Source organism: Opisthocomus hoazin, chromosome 3, assembly GCF_030867145.1.
Source record: "Opisthocomus hoazin isolate bOpiHoa1 chromosome 3, bOpiHoa1.hap1, whole genome shotgun sequence".
NCBI classification, from domain to species: domain Eukaryota; kingdom Metazoa; phylum Chordata; class Aves; order Opisthocomiformes; family Opisthocomidae; genus Opisthocomus; species Opisthocomus hoazin.
Genome location: NC_134416.1, coordinates 107,147,216 through 107,167,602, shown reverse-complemented (window position 1 = coordinate 107,167,602; position 20,387 = coordinate 107,147,216). Strand labels below are relative to the sequence as shown.

Genomic DNA, 20,387 nt, shown 5'->3' with positions numbered 1-20,387 from the left:
GGGGAGCTTCACCCTCTCTCTGAAGCAAAGGATGGGTTTGTTCTCATGGCTGATGGCATCAGCCATACGTCAGAACGCTCTGCACCCGGAGAAGGATGCACAAGACCACATGACTGCTACTGACAAGGTGGGTTTAGTGCCCTCTGCACCTACACTTCCACGTCGAGTGCCTCACTGTTGGAGATGGGTGCTTTGGGATTGCTTAGGATGACAGTCGTTGTCAGCTCCGGTGGATACCACTACTATCACTGACCTCAGAAATGTCCGTAAAACTAAGTCAATCCCAATTCAAATGCATGTGCAAGTTTGCTTGCTTAAAAGGTTCTCCGCCTCAAGAGCTTTTACTCTCTGGATCTACAGAGGAATGGACTGCATTTAATTGAAGACTAATTCCATATCTGCCGATCACTACTGTTACAATACTTATTATCAGTGGTGATGAATGCTCCTTTTCCTCTTTACCTCTGGAGATTCCAATTACTTTTCATTTCCTACTTCTATGCAGCAAGACGGAAATCTTCAAGCTATAAAAACAACCACAGATATAGAGGATTTTCTGAGGACAAAGAGCTGGGGTACCCACCCGGTGGGGTGTGAGATGGGAAGGGAAGGATGCAGAGGGGCCAGGATAATCGAGGGGGGTGGGAATAGCACTGCAATGGACCAAATGGTCCGAACGGCTGTGACTGTGAAGCAAACAAGGCAAAGTACACATATTTTTGAGGTGGTGAAGAAATCAACTGAAAACGAAATCTTTCACAGAAGCACAGATAAACTGAACAAGCATATGCATTTCATCTCCTTGCTTGATCTTCACGTAGAAATAGAACTGATAGCATTGTAAAAAGTATTCAGAACCACTAGTAGCTACAGCTGGTCAGCCTCTTTATGGAAAATAAAACTATCACGTACACCTTTTAAATCAAATATATGCCTATAGAAAATTTTTCACATTTGAAAATGAACAATAAATTAATGAAAAATTAAATCATAGGAAAATCTTGCTCTTCCTCCACAGCTAATACGAGATACCATTTGTGTAGACTTCTTGGATTTGTGGCCTGATTGCTGCTACGCACACAATTAAGCCAAAGCAGTTTATTCTGTCCTGGCACTTTATAAACAGCACAACTGATATCATATTACAGATCACTAAAGTCTTTACAAGTAATCTGTTGTAGGAAAACTTCAAATATGACTCTTCATATGTTCCTTTGTCACCAACTCAACCACCAACCCTGCCAGCAGCTCTGCTGCATCAAAGCAATCAAGAACATAGATTGCTCCACCATGATCTTGTGCTAAAATCTATAGAACAAGTATGCTATCGTAGAGGGGTGTACTTAAAATTGATTTCAAATGTTCTGATGAATCAGGTCTTCAGTGTTTGTTCACTAAAGGAGCACAGTTAAAACAACGCTATTGTTGTTGTTACATTTCCAGCACTGTCAAGATCAAGTTTCAAAAATCTAAATTCTGACTCCCCATATTATGAGACTTTGAAAAAGAATACATGCTAGAATGCCTATTTTTTGGTTTCTTTTTTTTTCAGTTCATTGGAAATCTTTTGAAGCTCTTATCCCTTTACTCTAAACTGTGAAAGCTGGTGTTGAGAAGAAAATGTTTTCTCAAAGAATATTAATGTTTCTATGAAAATCAAAGAATTCTGGAAAGAAAAGTTTTAGTTTCAAGTATGTTTCGTTACTGCCAACCTGAAACAGAATTATATTAATAATATCTAAAAAAGATGCTTTGACATTTTCAGAATAGATTTCTTTTTTCTTTCAGAATGGCTTTAAAAATTCTTTTAAAGTTATTTTTTCTTTAAAAGGAGGTTAGAAGAGGATCAAAGCCATTCAGCTGACCTGAAATCAGATATTTTTCCAAATCGCTTTTGTTATTGAGAATTATTTTTATTTCCTAGGGGAGGGGAGGGGAGGTGGAATTGTGGAATTTCCCATGACACATCAGATTTAATTCTCACCCAGTCTTCCTGCAGGAGAAACTCTCATACCTCTACAATGTACAAACCAGATAGTTAAATTGTTATGGTCTTCAGACCTTGAGTTCTGAAACAGTTATCAGATCTGCCTACAGACATAGCCTTGTACGAATATGAAAGTAATAAAAGCCTTTTCAGCTGGAAGAGTTAATTCTCCAGCTAAGGTGGGTTAAATGCTCCCCTAAAACATATACTCTACAGTGAGAACTGTGATAAAAGTGGTGCAGTCCTAAGCGAGGACCCTTGTGCGTGTGGGGCTCACCCAGGCCAGCACTCTTCACCGACCTGGCTGGGTTCCTTTTAACTATCACTCTTCGAAATGCATACAGTTTCTGTATGACATTCTGTTCTCCTCCACCTCATCTGAAAGCTTCTGATTTTGCTGAGCCGTTCAATACAACACGTAGCACCAGCCAGCCAGCAATTTTTGGTGGGCAAAAGCCAGACCTGGAAAAAGCAGCTGTTTTGATGATGACTTTTGATGGCTCCTCTCCCATATCTACATGGCACCATTGCTAACGTATTGTTGGCTTTCCACTCTTGCAGCAGTCCTTCAAATCTCATGTGTTTCTGCAACCCAGCCTTCCATTTTAAGGTAAAAAGAAAGAAAAAACAAACCAAAAAACCCCTCCTTCCTTGGTTCAATCTCAGTTCAACATTCCCTGTCACTGAAGAGGCTGCTTCTCCACTGCTGCTAGTAGTTCACCTCATTAGACCTTACAGCTTATCTGCAAACCTCCCCTTTTTAGGGTGATCGTCTATGAGACCAAATGGCATGTTCATTAAGACAAAATTTGGATGTAGAGCCAAATCACTAAAGTAAAATATTCATTTTTACTGATTTAATTCTGACCCTGGAAGCAATGAATATTTCTGTAACAAACGTGCATGTATTTTTATATTAATAGAAACCACAATAAATCTTTCCACTGCCTGAACAGTTTTTTCTTTTTTTTTTTCTTCCTTTTCTTTTTTTCTCTCGTATTTGCAGACAGCAGTCTTTGTAGCACTCTGCAAAGAACTCCGAGTGCTGTCGTGGTTGCAGGCTATCTTCGCAATCCTGTTCTAATTTAATAAGATTAATGACAGAAAATTAGTCAAGACAAGCGTTTGCCTGTTTCGTTTACCCTGCTGTAGTTCAAATTATAGGTGGGAAGTGTTTCCCCCAAGTACTGCTTAATTAGTAATAAGTAGAAGGGAAAGTAAAAGAAAAAAAGTATAATCCTTACAGGGGGAAAGTATTTGTAGCTCTGAGGCTTTCCTGTTAGTACAAAGGACTGAATTTGAATGATTCAGACAACTATATAAATACAATTTCCAATTTCTCCCTTAAAAAATGAATGTTAGATAAAAGTCTGTGTACACTTTACAGTCAATTTCAGAGAGAGAATCAGTTGTATTGCAGCTGTACATTTCATTGGTTACAAAAATGTAGTAAATTTTCTCTCTCTCTCATTTTGGCTAGAAGACGTAGTCCTGACAAGCGCTAATGACTGGCTATGACAGAGTATTATGTTATCTTCTTGGAAAGACTTTTTAGGCTGTCCTGGATTTTCAGCTGTATAATATGAATTGTTAGGAAGAAAGAAACCTAAAAAAATAACAGAAATATTTTCAGCTGGTTGATGGAGCAGCCAGAGTTGCTTTTCTTCCTGTTCTCTATTGCAATCCCAAGATGTGACAGCTAAGACTGTCACATTTGCAGCTTTCCCTGCCAAGGCACAAAGTTGGGATAGTTAAGAGCCCCTGCACACGTGCCCTGCGTTCTCAGATTCGCTACGAGCTCTGCCAGCTGCTGCTCACCACGACATCCCTCCTGGCCATTTACTCCATCGTGCCATCAATTTTGCAAGGCACATTGCGCAGCGATACTGGGAAGCTGTGCCATCACTTACAGCAGTGAAAAAACGGAAATTTCCCAGATCAATTTTTGAGATTGCAAAATTTTGTAATATCTGCCACCCTGCAAACCCCCCCCCCCTCCAATCAACCAAAAAACTCCACCAAACTTCGAGGAAGGGAGATAGGAGGAAAGCAGCTGGCCTCACAGGAACCCATTTAGCAATTGCACTCTGGTGGGCTGGTTCTTAGGTGCCTCATAAATTGTGAAGAAACAGATCAATGAGACTCACCAGTGGGGTCCCACAATGCTAAAGGGGAGGATTTTGCTGCCAGGCTACTCCCTGAAGAAGATATATGCAAACTGGAGGAGGTGGGAGCAGAAAGCCCTTGGGGGTTTCAAAGAATGTGAGAGGTTACCAGCCGGCTGGCCAAGCCGGCGAGGGTAAGGAGGGAGAGCGTGTGTGCTGCAAAAGCATAGGTCAGGCTGACACCTAGAAAAATTATGGAAGTTCTTCACAAAACTTTCCAAATCCTGAGAAATATTTTACATCTAGTGCAATTTGAAAGATGAGCGAAGGCTACAGGATGAGTAGTGGGTCTGTCGTGATACTACCCCTGTCCTGGGAGCAAGGGGAACGAATAGCTGGCTTATCTGACTCTACTATATCTGAAACAAACAGAATTACACCACTGTCAAAATGATCAGCAACAAAATTACCGTTAGCACCTAAAATGCCACCTCAGTTCTCATATGTTTAGCTATTTATACATCACCTGTAAATGGCTTGAGGAATTCAAAATTTATTCACCGTAAAGAAAAATTTCAGAAGAGCCATGGGGATTAGCAGCCCAAGCCTTGTTTCTAAAGCAATTTAGGTTCCTAAAAATCCACATCATTTCATGTCATGTCAATTCTTGTACAATTTTTGAAATTACTTTTATGGATCAGTAAAAAAAAAAAATGCAACTATACCTTTGCACACACAATCTACCTGCCCTGCCTCATCACTTGGACTCATACGGGAAAGTTTCCCTGGGAGAGAAACTTGTGACTGATTGATTCGATCCAAACACTGATGGCAGTAATCACCTGCTTGAATGATACGCAGCCCCCCGTATGGAGCCACATGTGAGCAAAAATTCAAACAAACAGGACACAAAACCTTGTGTGCTAGGACCAACTAAAGCTAAAGTAAGCCTTTAATATCCTCCCTGCAATAGAGGCTATTCATAAAAGTACTTTCACTTTGGTTTGTGTAATTGTTGCTCTTTTCATTAGGTTTTCTTGAGGGTTTAATCTGCTTTCTAAAAAATAAATGCTGATTTGTCAGTCTTGGGAAATGCTGGGACTTCTTAGGCCGGCACCAAAGCAGGGAGCTTAATTTTAAACTGCTGGATGAATTTATTGACATCTACAGAAAGTGCAATGTTCAGAATACCTGCAAACAAAGACATTCAACTAGCTACTGACCTATACGTTTCAGTTTCTAGTTTTAGGTAATCAAAATTTAAAAAAAAATAGTTGCTCACCAAACATTCATTTTTGCTTTTGCAAACAACCCCAGACAGGGACAAAATGGTTCTCAAAATCACAAAAATTACTTCTTCTACGGAGCAAACGAATCCACAGCAGATTTGTTTCAACGCTTACTAGGGAGAAATAGCTTACAAACACAAGGAATAAAAGTACAGAAAAAGGAGAAAAAAATAAGAAAGACAAAGCAATTACTAGAGCTCCTACTCCCTCCCCTTTACTGTGACAAACCTCACTATTATTAAGGCATATGGGACAATGTGTGATGATACCGGGCTATCTCGCTATCAAGAGATGCTAAAAATATGGAGAAAAACTTGTTCCCAAACCTGAGCTTCTGGGGTAGAAATTCTGTTTATACAGTCTCTCTCTCCATCAGAATTTTTCTGGAAATCGATGCCAAAAATTGAAACCAGACTAAAAACTCATTGAGGAGAAAATGTTATTACCTCCCTAGCCACCCACTGGCTGTTCAAATAATATTGTATATATCTGTGCACTTCTGCGTATTTATTGAATTTGTCAAGTTTTTGTTCCCAAGTAAAACTTATTGGCCCTGTCAAAAGTTCACCAGCTGCACAAGTGACTTTGATGGCCTGAGGAACAGCCCCGGCGCTAGCGTCATGGAAGAGCCTGTGGCTTTCCTCTCCCTTTTCCAGCTGAGATCGGTATGTTGATGCATGGGGCCCCGAGAAGATACAGAAGGAGGGAAATTGAAAAAATAATAAACAATAAAAATATAAATTACAGAAAGCGCTCACCAAGCCATCCTGGTTTTATTATACGGTCTTGAGAAGGAATTTTTGTATTTTCAATCAAACTATGTGGAATATGCATTGTAAACATTCTGCACCCACTGCTCAACATTTTTATGGCTTAGTTGGAGAAGAGCTACTAGGAATGTGGAGCGCGCTGCTACAGAATCTTTGCGGTGTGGCTGATGGGTTGTCACATGGAAAGAACAGAGCTGGCAGGTGTCACCTCTTGAGATCACAGAGGGTGGGGGCAGGACTGTGGGGATCTGGGGGCACACAGCAGAGAATCACAGAATGGTCGGGGTTGGAAGGGACCTCTGTAGGTCACCCAGCCCAACCCCCTGCTGAAGCAGGGTCACCTACAGCAGGCTGCACAGGACCATGTCTAGGGGGGGCTTGAATATCTCCAGAGAAGGAGACTCAAAAAACCCTTTTGCAACAGGGTGATGAACAGCATCCTGGTACTGACATCTTCGGAAGGGCATCTGTCCCCCAAAGTCGGGAGTGAATGGGAGAACAGAGAATGAAGACTTGGAATAAAAAATTAAGATGTACCTGCCTACATTTTCTTCTTATGACCTAGAGGGCAACACTAGACGTATCTGCTGTGGCAGTCATTCATGCTCGGCAGGTCTCACGTGTTACAAAATCAGAAAGTGAGGGGGGAAAAAAGAAGAATGTAGAGAAACAATACTCTGTAACACAGCAGACACAGCAGGCTAGAAACGTTCAACCCACGGCTGCTATCTCACGTTCGTACTTACACAATGGTTTTCCCAATGTGCTTAAACGACTTCTCCACAAATTCACGGACGCTATGGACCTCCCCAGTGGCGATGACAAAGTCCTCGGGCTCATCCGTTTGCAGCATCAGCCACATGGCCTGCGGAAAGACAAAGTCAGATTCAGTCCCCGTGGAAGTGGCCTCTTTCATTTGTCATATTACTGCATTTCTGAATTGGAAATAACTACACACACACACCCCAAACTGGGGAAATCAGCACTTTCTGAACATGGTGGCTATTAACCAGTTCAGTGCAACTCTGAAAAGAGTTCAATTATTTCTTATTATAGAAAACAGTGCTGTATTTGATTTTCAATTTGTTTCACAGCAGGGGTTTCTGCAGGGGGGACTTTAATATGTTTACTTTTGAATACTGAGACTCGGTTTAGTGCTCAAGAGCACGGATTCACTTGTTTAAAGCACTGCATGAATTGACACAGATATGGGGAAAAGAACAAAATTTTGTCACGTTTCAGTCCAGAGTGCTGTTGTCTGTCTGTCATAGAATGACGTCAAACACATTGAATCATGAAAATATTGATCCTTTTGGGTCTTTCTTCTGTCACTTTTGTTTTGGCTAAGTTGAGATTTTAACTAAGAGTGAGCAATTAAAAAGGTAACTAAGAATAGTCAACACTGTATTTGGCCAAATTAATCTGTTTTCCTGCTGAATATTACGTAATAAAACATTGTAGCAGAAACTTTTTCTTTCGACACAGGAACACAGAAAACACCGGTAGAAAAGCGAGCCAACTGTTAACCCCTCTTTCAGAGGACGGTTTGTGCAGCCGCAAAAATCGCAACAGGTTTGGAAGCAAAACTTCATGGGATTGTCAAGGAATTTGCCTTTCCGGGGAGCAGGTTTACTCTCCACAGCAGTGTCTGTCACAGAGTCCTCTCCCACCAACAAGTACTGATGGATGAACACCATCTCAGAGGGCTGGCCAGTTAGGGCACCATGAAAGCAGATGCAACAGGCACGCAAAGACACGTGTGACCTGGCTGAGGCATCACGGCAGGTACAGTTCAGTTTTCTGATGTGCAGGCTGCTGCTCTAGAGACTGGACTATTTGACTGCCTAAGAGCTGTAGGTGAACAGAATAATTATTTCTTTGGATCAATCAAAATGATGTAAACACTTCATTTCCCTTGGAGAGGAAAAGGCAATACCTGTACGGTATGATCCTCTTTTAATAAATAACCAGAAAAGGAAAACAAAATAATTCAACTTTCTCTCCATATGGTAAAAAGGACTGTCATCTTCTCACAGTGTAATCCACAATGATATTTGCATTGACCTCTTCACATTAGCTTTTAAGAAAACAACTTTAGTAGGTCCCTTGATAGTAGTGGATACTCTGCAAATTAGATTAATAAAAGCTTTGGGACAGCTCAGATTCTCTTGGTAAATACCACCTGAAATATTCAATTTCCCCCCCCCCTATTCTTAATAAATCGGTGTCCAACATAACAAGGCGATATTCCACTTAAATGGTTCTATATGCAAGTCATTTTTCTTCACAGTTATTATTTTATGCATCTTCCAAAGTTTTGACAAGATTTTATTAACATGTTCCTTTTGAACCTTTTTGCTTCTTGAACATGCATGGAAGGCTGGGTTTTGGGCAACTGCTGTGTAAGTCCGTGACATTAATTGTGCTTTAGGGATATGACCTGCTGGGTAGGACAATGGCAGCAATTTTCTTTTTCCTTTCCAGGGTTGAACATCCTAGCCAATGACGCAGAAACACCCAACTGGCTGATGAAACTCCTCTTGTGGGGAGGAGACGTCTTAACTTGTATCTTTCATATGAGCTTTCTTGGAACACTGGGGTTTCCCTGCTGATTCGAGAGGTCGCCATAAATCACGACTGGACGAGCTTGCAGGATTCACAGCAGTAGCGGCTTCCCAGAAAGGTACAAGGAATATCTGAAATAAGTAATTGATAGTTCTGGTTCTCTTAGCCTAGACCCTGATTTCGCAGCCCTTCAGCTTTCATTAAGCAGCCCAGCTGAGAACAACAATCTTCCTCATATAAGGAGGCACTATGTGAGTGAAGAAGTATTTCCAAGATTAGACAGTCAGTCAGAGTCAGAATTTACAGTGGTTCTCCTCCTGACTTCAGTGGATGTTTGCTGTACATAATGAATTCAAGGTCTCCTTGCTTTGTTTGAAACGTACACCACGGTGTAGTGTCAGTTACACCTTGACAGAGGTAAAAGTCACCCCCCACCCCCAAAGGCCACACAGGTTGACCCTACATGCAACATCAGCATAAGGACCTGCTATTTACTACGCATTTTTTAAAGCAGTATTAAAATGTCTAAGTAGAAGCAGAATCAGACTTCGGATAATTTTTTGCCATCCCTCCACTTGTGTACACCTCAGTACTGTAATTCATCGGACATAATTTTAGCGTGGGTGCTTACGCTGAGACATTCAGCAATCCAGTAAGTATTTAAAATATTTACACTTTAATTTTGTGTATTAATATAGAACAGCACTGGAAGTTTCTCTTTACTCTAAAACACGCACTACGTTGAAGGAGACAGCTACAAAGCACTAACGAAAAAACAGCCTCCGACAATTGGTCCCACCAACTTTTACGCATTTGGATGCACCAACTCTGTCCACCTTTTCAAAGAGCAAGCAATCACCATCTCAGAAATAGAATTTAAACCGCAGTAAACTTCTACAGGGTCAACTTAGCCATGATCAAACAATGCAGAGTTGCTAAAAGCAATTTTTGCCTCAGCTCCTACCAGGAAAGAATGTTTAGATTAATGATTACTTGAGAATCTATCACTGCTGGGTCTTTTATTTTTTCTGGCGTTCACAATCGTTGGCACTTGCAGCTACCTCAATCAAATCAGGTATGAAAGAAATGAACGTGCTAAAAATTACACACAAAGAAAGCGATAGTTCTGTTTTGCTTTGAGGAAGGCAACCAAACGCTGTTGCTTTGAACGGGTCTGCATGAAAAAATGCAAAGGCAAGCCAGGAGACAGAAAATCTTTGAACGAGCTCCGCATCCAAATCTTTCTTTCCGCAGGTACAGCCCGGGACAACCAGTGAGCCATCCGTGTACAAGCAGCAGCTCCACGCTTTCCCTACCGCCAGCGCCAGGAATGTGCTTCCCCCGCATCAGACTAAGAAAGGCCCTTGACCTATCAATTTCTAGGCATTTCCTTGAAGAGTTCATATTGTACCAGACTCCGGGCTGAGAATGAGAGGAAAGGGGGGGGGAGACGCAGCTCCAGGTTTATTTGTCATTACCGAATGGCTTACTGGTTTTAACAGAGGGGAAAAGCTTTGTTTAAATTTCCACTGAAAGTAATTAATGGTTATTGACTGGCAAATGAAGAACAGGTGACACTCTGAATTAGAAGATAAATGATCTCATGTTCTAGCGTGATAATGGGTTAGTAATTGCTACAAAGCCCCAGCCTAGTGTGTCCCATCATAATGCTAGATCATGTCCAGAACACAAAGGCCTCTGTGTGAGAGGTATTCAGCCGTTCACCTCCCGATCCAGCTGCGGAGTGATTTGCTCCATTTATTCTCTGATGGACTGCACAACTGAGGCAAAAGTTCACCCTTTCTCACCTTCCTGTTCACATGCCGAACCACATGACCCATGACATGGCTGAACTGGGATAAAAACATTGCCCAGCTTTGGCTCTCGGCTAGCTTTTAACCATCACAAGGTCATATATTTTAGGATTTTTCTGGTGCAGGAATGGAGAATTGTGGATCTTCCTGTATATTTTCGTCAAGGCTTTTTTGGATGGGCTGACAGCAAGTAAAGAAATTACTTGTGTTCAGTTCTGCCACCCTCTCCCTAATTTTTCGCTCGATCCAGTTAACAAAATGTGAGCAAATGTGGAAAAGGAGGAGAAAACTACTATGGAAACAATTCAGGCTTCGGCTCTCTTAGGGTAAGACTGTTCCTTTAACGGCAAATGTAACAAAACATATTTTTTATATTTGAACTCTTTTTGGCTCTGGTCTAGTGACTCACAAAGTCTAAAGGCAATACTATGTCATTTACATTTAAGACAGAAACCTAACCAGAGAGAGATACGTAGCAAGTCTAGCAAGCGGACACACTTTAATGATTATGTGGACTAGGATATCTGTTCTGCATGCCTGAGCTACAGCCTCTGCCAAAATCCTTCCTCTTTCATCTTTCCCCTCTTCCCATTTCTGTATATAAACCCCCTGCCAGTAGCAAGCACCCTTTTCAAACAGCGTATCTAAAACTTGAACCAGTCTTCTCCCTGCCCAGATTTCTTTGCTCACAAAGTATTTGCACCTGGGCTAGTGAAGAGGAAAACCCAAGCTGGACTGATACGACTCCTGTATAGGTACATTCTGTGTATGCCACTGCCATTATGGTTGTGATCTGTCTGCTTGTCTTGAGCACCTGGAGTACGTTGTAGATGTGTTTCACTATTAACTTCCAGTCCAGCATCCCAGTGAGCAAACATTTATTAACTGGGCTGTTGTCCATGGATAACACAGACTCGGTAGTCGAGGTTATGTTTAACTCTACATATTTGACTTTTCTTTCATTGTCTGCTTTAGCACTGTATATTGTTAAAATGGGCTCGTAATCAAGTATCTGCCTATTTAAGACAAAAAAGAAATACAAATCCAACTTTCTGAGGCTTTAAAGTACAACCAATGATTTCTGCTTGAGAAATAAAATATGATTCTTTGAGAGAACGAGAAAAGCCTTTTCTTCTGTCTCATCTGATGCAAGACCAAAACCAGATATGACTGGACAGACACACCACGTGACAAATGGAAAGTGTTCCTATCGGTACTAATTATGATTGCCCTGCACTGCCACACCACTTTTTATTACAAGCCTTCTATACTGCCGAAGAAATATTTCTTACATATTTCTAGGTATTATGCAGAGAACTTCTGACTTCTTTGTGTTTGCTACACACACTCAAAAACAAAAACAAAAAAATCAAACCAAATCAGTAATGTTTACTTTAGGAGACGGAACAGACAGTTGTAGCCTGATGCAGGGTGCATTGTCCATGGGTTTCAGAGACAAAGAAGCAGACTGGTGAATGTCTAGCTGTACTTGCTTATCACTTGTGCAGGGCATTGGTTACCTCAAGGCTGTCAACAACCAGGGAGAAATTTCTGACGAAGTCAGAAAACATGACCACCCAGAGAGACACAAGAGTACATTATCACCATTTATAGAAATTCTGGCTTTACAGTGCTCCGTGCTCTATTGTCTAGAAGTGGGCAGAAGAATTCAGTGGGCTGGATACGGGACTCTCTAGTGATCCCAAACCTAGCAATCCTGCTGGGGTCACCACTGAGAAGGAGAATTGAGCATTTTGGGCCAAAGCATGATGAGCCTTTACAGGGATGTGGCAGCAGAGGAGAACCTTCTCCCCATCTGGCGAGCACAAAGGCCTGGCATGACCGCTGTTCCTGCATGCATCATGAGGGACTGTTCCCTTTGTGCCATAAAAGACAGGGCTATTGTATCACCACCCCCTTTGCATTGTTCCAACTCAATTGCACTGGCATGGAAAGAAGCTGCTCGGCATCTTCTGCGCTGCGCGATGTGGCGAGATGTCATGCCCACGCACTTCCTGCCTGCCTGGATGTGAAGCAGTTCCAGATGCCATCACTGGGCTCCTCCTGACACAACCCAGCTGACTGGCTGCGGTTTCTCAAGCTGCTACAGAAATGACCACAACGGATGATTGTGCCTTAGAAAAGGGAGACTGGGGACATCGACTCAGAGCTCTGAATCCAACCTGACTTCCCGTTCATCTATTTATTTACTTTTGGAGGGGCAGGGAAGGAAGAAGAGGTGCTGCGCTGGCTGAGTCACCCACATCTGATTGACTTCTATTAAAAGCATAGGTGTGTACTGGGTGTACCCGGTAGGCATGAAAGTGTGTTATATAAGAAGATTATTATATAAAGAGGCTGCGATCCATACCTATAATACACAACAGAAGGGAAAAAAAATCTCCTTACACACATTCTGCGCACAGCAGGGGCATAGTGCTCATGGCTGAAAAACACTAACTAAGCTCAAGTGGAGCAGAAAAAGGCTCGTGATCAGAGTGAAGCATAAGCTGCCCCTGCCTGAAAGCCAACACAAAAGCGCTGGGCACCATCCCATGCTCCCTGCCACAACGGGAGTTCAGTCTAAGTAATGACTACTGCTTTAGTACTTGTTTCTGATGATGTTCTAAGGCAAGGCAAGCAGAGCAGGGAGGCTCTTGCCAAAGAAAACCACAGGGCTGTGCTGCCAGGCACGCTGATACTCCCGAGAAGCCAGTGACAGCAGGAGTATGGGAGTAGGCGTAATCAATGCCCTCCTGTGCTCTTCTTTCTGAAATACAACCCTTCTTGTTCGGTTAATCAAAAAGTAAGGGTGCACGCCCAGTAAGAACGAACCTTACTATGCTGTCAGAGTCTGCATTTGAAAGGCAAACTGAAGTTCATGACTGAGGTCGTTGTCTATCGCAACAAGAGCGACGCTTTTCATAAGCTCAACCCTCTTTCGAAACCTACAGCAAAGAGGTGCTGCCCAAGAAGGTCAGGACACATGCCTCTTCCTTTCCCCCTGACGAGTCACCATCCTGTTTGCTCAGATCACCAAAAATCACAGCGCCAGGGCAAGATCTGTTGCTCAAGGAACCTCCATTCACGGAAGAAAACCCTTCTGAACACCCTTTAAGTATCTCTCAGATCTCATCAGTTTAAATACATTCTGATACGCTTCTTCCTTAACAGTGTAATGCCCAACAGAAGGACCCCAGTGTCTACAAAGCTTTTCCTTTAGCGTTGTCCTTTCTACTCACGCAGAGGAGACACTGAGTGCTTACGACATGGCAGCTGCTTCCATTCAGAAGAGCGATGTTTGCAAACCATAGACACTTACGTCACCAAGAGAAAAGGTATAAAATGAGAACAGATTTGAGGTGAAAACGTTTTCCTCGGAGAAAAAAAACACATAATTTGTTAAAAAACAATGGCAAATTTATATTAAGAATCCCAAGAGAGTAAACAAACAACAAAAAATCAACAAAATCCATATTAGAAGTCTCCTAGGCTATTAGTTACAGAGGTAATACTTCACGACTTATTTTATAAACTTTCTCACAGATTTTTAAAGTTACAGTTGATAAAGCGCCACAGAAGCAATCGGAAGTGTGCTTGCTGATTTAGCCAAATCCTACGGTTTGGCTGTAGATGTGAACTTGTTCAGAGTTGAACTGTGCTCAGTTCCATGATTTTTTTTTCCTTTCAAGTTAAAAGGGTATAGTTGCTATATTTAAAGATAACAATCCAACAATTATAAAGTTACTAAGATAATAAAATACCTGATAATCTTTGTGAAGCATCTTGAACGAAAACAGTATCAATGTCTTCTGAAACAAAAGCCCTCACATCTGTAGGAAATACTGTCTGACTTGTCTCTTGTAAGCAGATAGGCCAATTGTTTTACAGACCTCGGTGAGGACTGGTGAAACTTTAGCAGGCAGTTTTATTAATAAAAACCACAAGAATCATAATCCAGATAAACCTTAAAGGTCAACCTTCCCTGTTAACACAACACGATGTTTCTCACATGCACCTCAGCTGAACACAAAGTTCTCATTGTGTTATCAAAAACTAGATTACTACATTTTTTTTTTCCCCTTGTGTGACGGAGTGTCAAAATATCATTCTTTCAATACATGGAAGTATTTGTATACAGTGTTATAACTGATCTTTAGCTGCTAGCTGGAGGCAAGAAAGAAACAGTAAAGCCACTTGTTGGGAAACCTCACCAACAATGAAAATTAATACAGTCTTTTTTTCCTGCCAAAAAAATCTGAACAGATTTTTAGGTCCACAATGGTTTGTTTATTCTTCAAATGGTTAAATTGGAAGTGACATGTGTGACACAAAGTAATTTAAATGAAAAGATACAGAAAGGATGCATATATGCTCCGTTTCTTTCGTTTTAATTTTGGAGGATATTGTCGCAATTGTTAACAAAGGGGTGCCTTAAATTCTGGTTAAGCAAAAAGGGAAAGAAATTAAAAGATAAACAGAGAAAAAAGGGAGAAATTTGAATTAAAGAAAGTACGTGTAAGTTTTAACCATTCAGCTTTGTATTACCTAGACAAGACCACACAACAAATACGTGTTTCCCAGGCTCCACCTAGCAGACAACTCGGAAAGATATTTGACCCACTTCCCCCTCCCTTTTTTTCCCTTCCAGAATTAATTTTCCCTGCTATTTTTATATGAATGAAAGGCAAAATACCTCTTCGGCAAAGAAGCAGACTCCCATTTGACAGGATTACTCACTGCTAAAGTAAAGGGCTGTACCCAGGTTGCGGTGAGGGCAGAGAAGTCTTAGGGACCCACGCCAGGAAGGACTGGTTGGGGCCACGATCTAACCACAAGAAAACAGACTAGGCTTTCAGGACAAGTACTGGCACGTTCACCGGAGCAAAACGCTCAGCCTCCTAATAAGGATCACAATATAGATATTGATCACAAAACGTTGACAGTGCAACGTTGGACTACGCAAAGAGCCTGGTTCATGCTTCTGACACCTGCTCGCCTCCTGTTTCTTTCCTGGGTTGCTCAAACGCTTCTGGGTTTCTTTCCTGGGTTGCTTGAGCTCCCTTTGATGGGGGTCAGAGAAGCACCACGACCTATGGAGCAAAGTACTACTGATCTCCACGCAATCAAAAATGCTGTTATCCATACCATGATTCAGGCGATTGCTTTCTCTCTCCAAATCTTCATTTCCTTCCCTCCTGTTTGGGAACCTTGTCTCTCCAGCCTCTCCACTCAAGGTCTGCAGGGACCTACCCAGTGCCTATGCAGGATAGGGCCCTGACTCCGGTTAAACCACTAGCAGTACTGCAAAAAAGTGCTAAGAGCAGCAGAGAACTGCCAGAGCACAGGCAGATGGGCTCAGAGATAATAAATCAGTACTTCATATTGTTTATACATGCTGGAGGGTGTAATTGGGAAGGAAGAAGAGCAAGCCTTTAAGATAGTATAAATAACAAAGCAAGAGCACTGAGATAAAATTTATGAACGGTGGTATCTTTTTTTAAATAATACAGGGAGACAGAGTGAGATAAGAACATAAAACTACCCTGAATTCTATTTTACAATTTACATTTCCCCCCCAAATTTCCAGAATTCTTGCTTCATGCTTTTGAATACTAAAGCATTTTCTCCTCAGACAGCTACCAGTTTCCAAATGATGTTACATTCCTCAACAGTAATCTAAAACAATTGACTTGAAATGTTAATTTACTCATCCTGAGGAGAACATTTACTCGCCATTGAGTTCTCATAAAATTAGAGTTATCCTTGTCTGAATAATCTGTGTAAATAAAGAGCATGCTACCTTTAACACATCATTGAAACTTCACCTTCTGATTTTACTCCAGTCCACTGGAGTCGGAAGTAAAAAAGATTTTCACCTTTAAGTCATCAGTACTTATGAGGCAGTAGTAAAAATGCACTCCAAGCACTGTTTTACTAACTATAAAAAGCAAGAAGTCACCTGAAAAGGTATCAAGATGCTGAAGTAATGTTATTCCTGGTCCCGTGGAATTTTTCTTTTCCTTTACCAGAACATTTCAGGTGACAACATACTGCAATTTGATGCTAAATTCTCTCGGTTGAGTACAGAGGGAGACAAGAGCACAACCTCGATGCCTCAGGGAGACGGTAATGCAATACAGAGGGATTTATTTTCTTTTTTATTTTTACCTCATGTCACAAGTTCGGTTTTAGGCCAACAGTACCCAAAACTGCCACCATGTGACATAGCAGTTTATGAAAAGAGTCTGGCGGTTTTAACCCAAGCCCCAAGACCGAGGACTCCGTCTCGCAGACTCGCTGCCACAGCATCGTCATTGCTGTTGCTCTGAGCTCAGGGTCGGATACCAGCTCCTGGCCTATTCCATCTCAAATCAGGGCGTGGGAATTTCAGCTAGAAAAAGCCAACGGTAAAACGATCCCAGAAGCCAACGGATGTATTTTAGAAGTCTGGCTGTGCAGTGCAGACGTGACAAGGCAGCAAGAAGATTTCTTTCGCAGTATGCTCAAAAATACATTGCGAGGGCACTTCACATTGACCTTCCCTTGGCTTGTTCTGGTCGTTCCGATTCTACCATCATTAGTAATTACCACTTCAGCAACGGTGGTCAGTGGCACCGAATCCTAAGTCAGGGAAAGGGAGGGGTCTGCATTAAAACTGTAGATACGGCTGCTCTCCATGGGCTAGTGTCAAAACGGAATAGAAAATTTTATTCAGTTTGTTCCCAGCAATAAATACAGTCCTGGCATCCTGGATAAATCCTTCACATAACAGCATGTGTTCTTTTATGCACCCTGGGAGCGATTCTATTTAAAGCCACGGAATTGTGGGTGTGAGACTGTAAGCACATCCACTTACCCAAAACAAAATTAAAACCTGTCTTATATTAGAGTCAGGAGAGCTGTTACGAAAAATGCAAACCATATGAAGTTTTAAGTATACTTATGTTTTTTATCTGTCTCTGTGTAGCATATACAATTGACTTTCACTGCTTGGGATGAAGTGCTGACAAGTGTTTTACCGTATTATTACAGAATACCCCAGTAGCATTATCACACTTCAGCTTTTGCTTGCAATAAATCTCCGCTACATGCACGTCAGAAGTCATCGCTCATATCTCATCCAGACAAAGTACGGGCCCTCCCTCCCCGACGGACACGAATGAGACTCTGCACACCCTCGGTATCCCGTTAAGGCTGGAATAACCCCCGCGGGCCAGACACCGGGAACAACGTTCCCACAAGCATTACTTGGCGAGGGCCAGAGGTCTGTTTTCAGGCAAATAACAGTGGCACAGGCATGAGTCACTGCAGAAGGCAATGGATTTATCACCACAACGACATTATCATCCCTTATGTGCTGGTTTCCATGTGCAAGCCTCTTTTCATTATTTTTTTTTTTTTTCTTCTTAGAGATTTACAGCTCAACTGCTGAAACATATTTCAGGCTGGGACAGAAAATGAACACAATTCTCTGCTCTGTATATTTCTGTTTAATGGCTATGCCATAAACCATATGCTAATTGCAGGGGTCCAGCTTTACGTCCAGCCTGTTTATTGGTTTCAGTTTGGTCAAAGCAAATGATGAGCAGACGCCATCTCTAGTGTCCCGATCTCAGCGGTTACAATGACTCTCTTTGTGGCTTTGGCTATTAATCTTACCTCCTAAACTTCGCTGTCTGTGAAGCTGAAGTGATAATATTTATGCAACTAGAGTGCTGTAAGAATGTTATGGGTAGCACAGACATTTCATGATGAAGCACGTTACTTGTTACAGAATTAAATGCCTTTGTCTGCACGTTCATGGTAGAAAAAAAAGTTATTTTTCCAGCTAAAAGGTGGGAATCCAAACATCGACTAGCTCTGGACTAGTTAAAAAATGAATTAAAGGAGCAATGAACTCCAATGATGAGAGTGCATAGGAATGACTGTTAGATTACACATTCCAAAACTCCACGAAATAGACTTTTCTGGAGATACTGAACATTTCCCTTGTGATGCAAGAGATAAGCGAGGTGACTACTCAGGCGATCAAGATCCTACCAAGCGAGCTACCGCCGTTTCTTGGTGTCTTTTTCTCTCTTGCCTAACTGTCAGCAAATTTCTTTTTCTCTCCTTTTGCACAGTTGAGGCAAACCTGGAAGTAAACTCTTTGAATCTTCTCCCACAGAAGTGAGCTTCACCATCCAAACCGTGCTGGATTCTGACTTCAAAAGAGACAATTTCATTAATTTCTACAGCTTCACTATCAATGTAAAGGAGAGGAAAGCGTGGCCTGTAGCTCCTGTTAGAGTAAGGATCTCTCTGATGCTGCAGTATTTTCTGCACCAGACGCACGAGGTGGCTGCAAACCAAGGTAGGAAACAAACTGTTGCATCAAATGGTGAAATAATAACTAAATTTATTATTAAACCTCCTCACATACTATTCTTCCCCTTTCCAGCACAAAGACCGAAGCGTGAGACCATGTGGGAAGGGAAGGAACTAAAACCACCTCGCTGCACATCCTAGAGAAACATCTAAAGCCTGAGACGGCGGCGGTCAGACCTCCCTCGAATCCTGCTCTCTCTAGCTGCCACCTCGCCTCAGTCCCCACGCTGACCCCCTGAATCAAGCCAGATGGGACTGGCGGAGACATGTCAAGGGAAGTGCTGAAAAGGTGACTTGGGTCTCTGGCAGCTAGTCTGGAGCTCGTTTCTCTGCGAAATCTCTGGGGGCTGCTGCTTTGCAATTTCTCAGGAATGTTTAATTCTCCTCATCCCTTTGCCGGGTCTCTCTGGAGAGGTCACGGAGGCCTGTGACATCCCTGGAGGGCACTGCCTAACTAAATTAGCATGAGATAACTTTGGACTCTCTTCCAAACAAGAAAATACAAGGGAGAGAATTTCATTAAAAGCAGAAGACTAGGTGATCCAAGTTAATCCCAGCCCAGAGCTGCTGCAAAAATGTTCGCTGTTTATATTTTGACTTTACTCTCTGTTACAGAGTTCACTGGCTAGAATGGAAGCTGTGTTAAGTGCACAACTTGACCTCAGTTGACCAAATCTTAGTTTCGTAATAAAGACAAAAAAGTGGGGTTGGCGGCTCTAAAAGGTTTGATTAGGCGCCGTTTTGCCTGTTTGCGTGTGACCGTGTCGGGTGCTGAGTAAATAGTAAGAGATAAACACTGACTTACCTCACTCTATGAGATTTTCAATGAGGAAATAAACTCTTTAATATGCCACAGTATTCTAATTCATACATATACCTGTGTAGGCTTATCATTCATTCGCAAAGCAAATATGACCAAGTCCCAAACTTGCCTTTTTTTTTAAGACTTGTGTACACAAAGTTTTGTTTAGCTTCCCTCAGTGGATGAGGAAAAATAAAATCTGCCTCAGGAGGTTGAAAAGAAAGAGGCAACCCAGAGAGAGGAAACCCCGCCATCGGCACGCGTTTCTGCAATGGTGCGTTCCCCACTCGACCGCAGGGCAGGGTGAGACACACAGGCAGCCCAACACACCCAGCGACGTCCCACCTCGACTTCCAGCAGTGAGATGATTGTAGCAAACGCCACGCCAAATACCTCCAACACAAGTACACAATTCTCCGTGTACAAACGGGATGGGGAGTGAAATAGAAATTTTTCGCTTGGGCTGAGTTTTTAATAGCTGACTCTAAGGAAACAGGAGATGAAACAAAACTGTGCTGAATAAACCTCGCTGCCTGAGCTTGATCTATTGGAAGAACTGGGTTGGTGAGACCCAGGAATTCATACTTCAAAGTATTATTAAATATATTGGTGGTAACAAATTGATACCACCTAACAGAATCACAGAATCACAGAATAGTAGGGGTTGGAAGGGCCCTCTGTGGGT

The 20,387-nt window shown here is 42.0% G+C and overlaps 1 protein-coding gene across 2 annotated transcripts in view; it reads right to left on the bottom strand.

The window, feature by feature from the left end:
- Nucleotides 1–20,387, bottom strand: part of GMDS (GDP-mannose 4,6-dehydratase) — a 433,606-nt gene that overhangs the window by 75,704 nt on the left and 337,515 nt on the right. For both annotated transcript variants that reach the window (XM_075417177.1, XM_075417178.1), the window contains one exon: nt 6,898–7,016. In XM_075417177.1, coding sequence (XP_075273292.1) covers nt 6,898–7,016 — 119 coding nt within the window. The remainder of the gene's footprint in view (nt 1–6,897; nt 7,017–20,387) is intronic.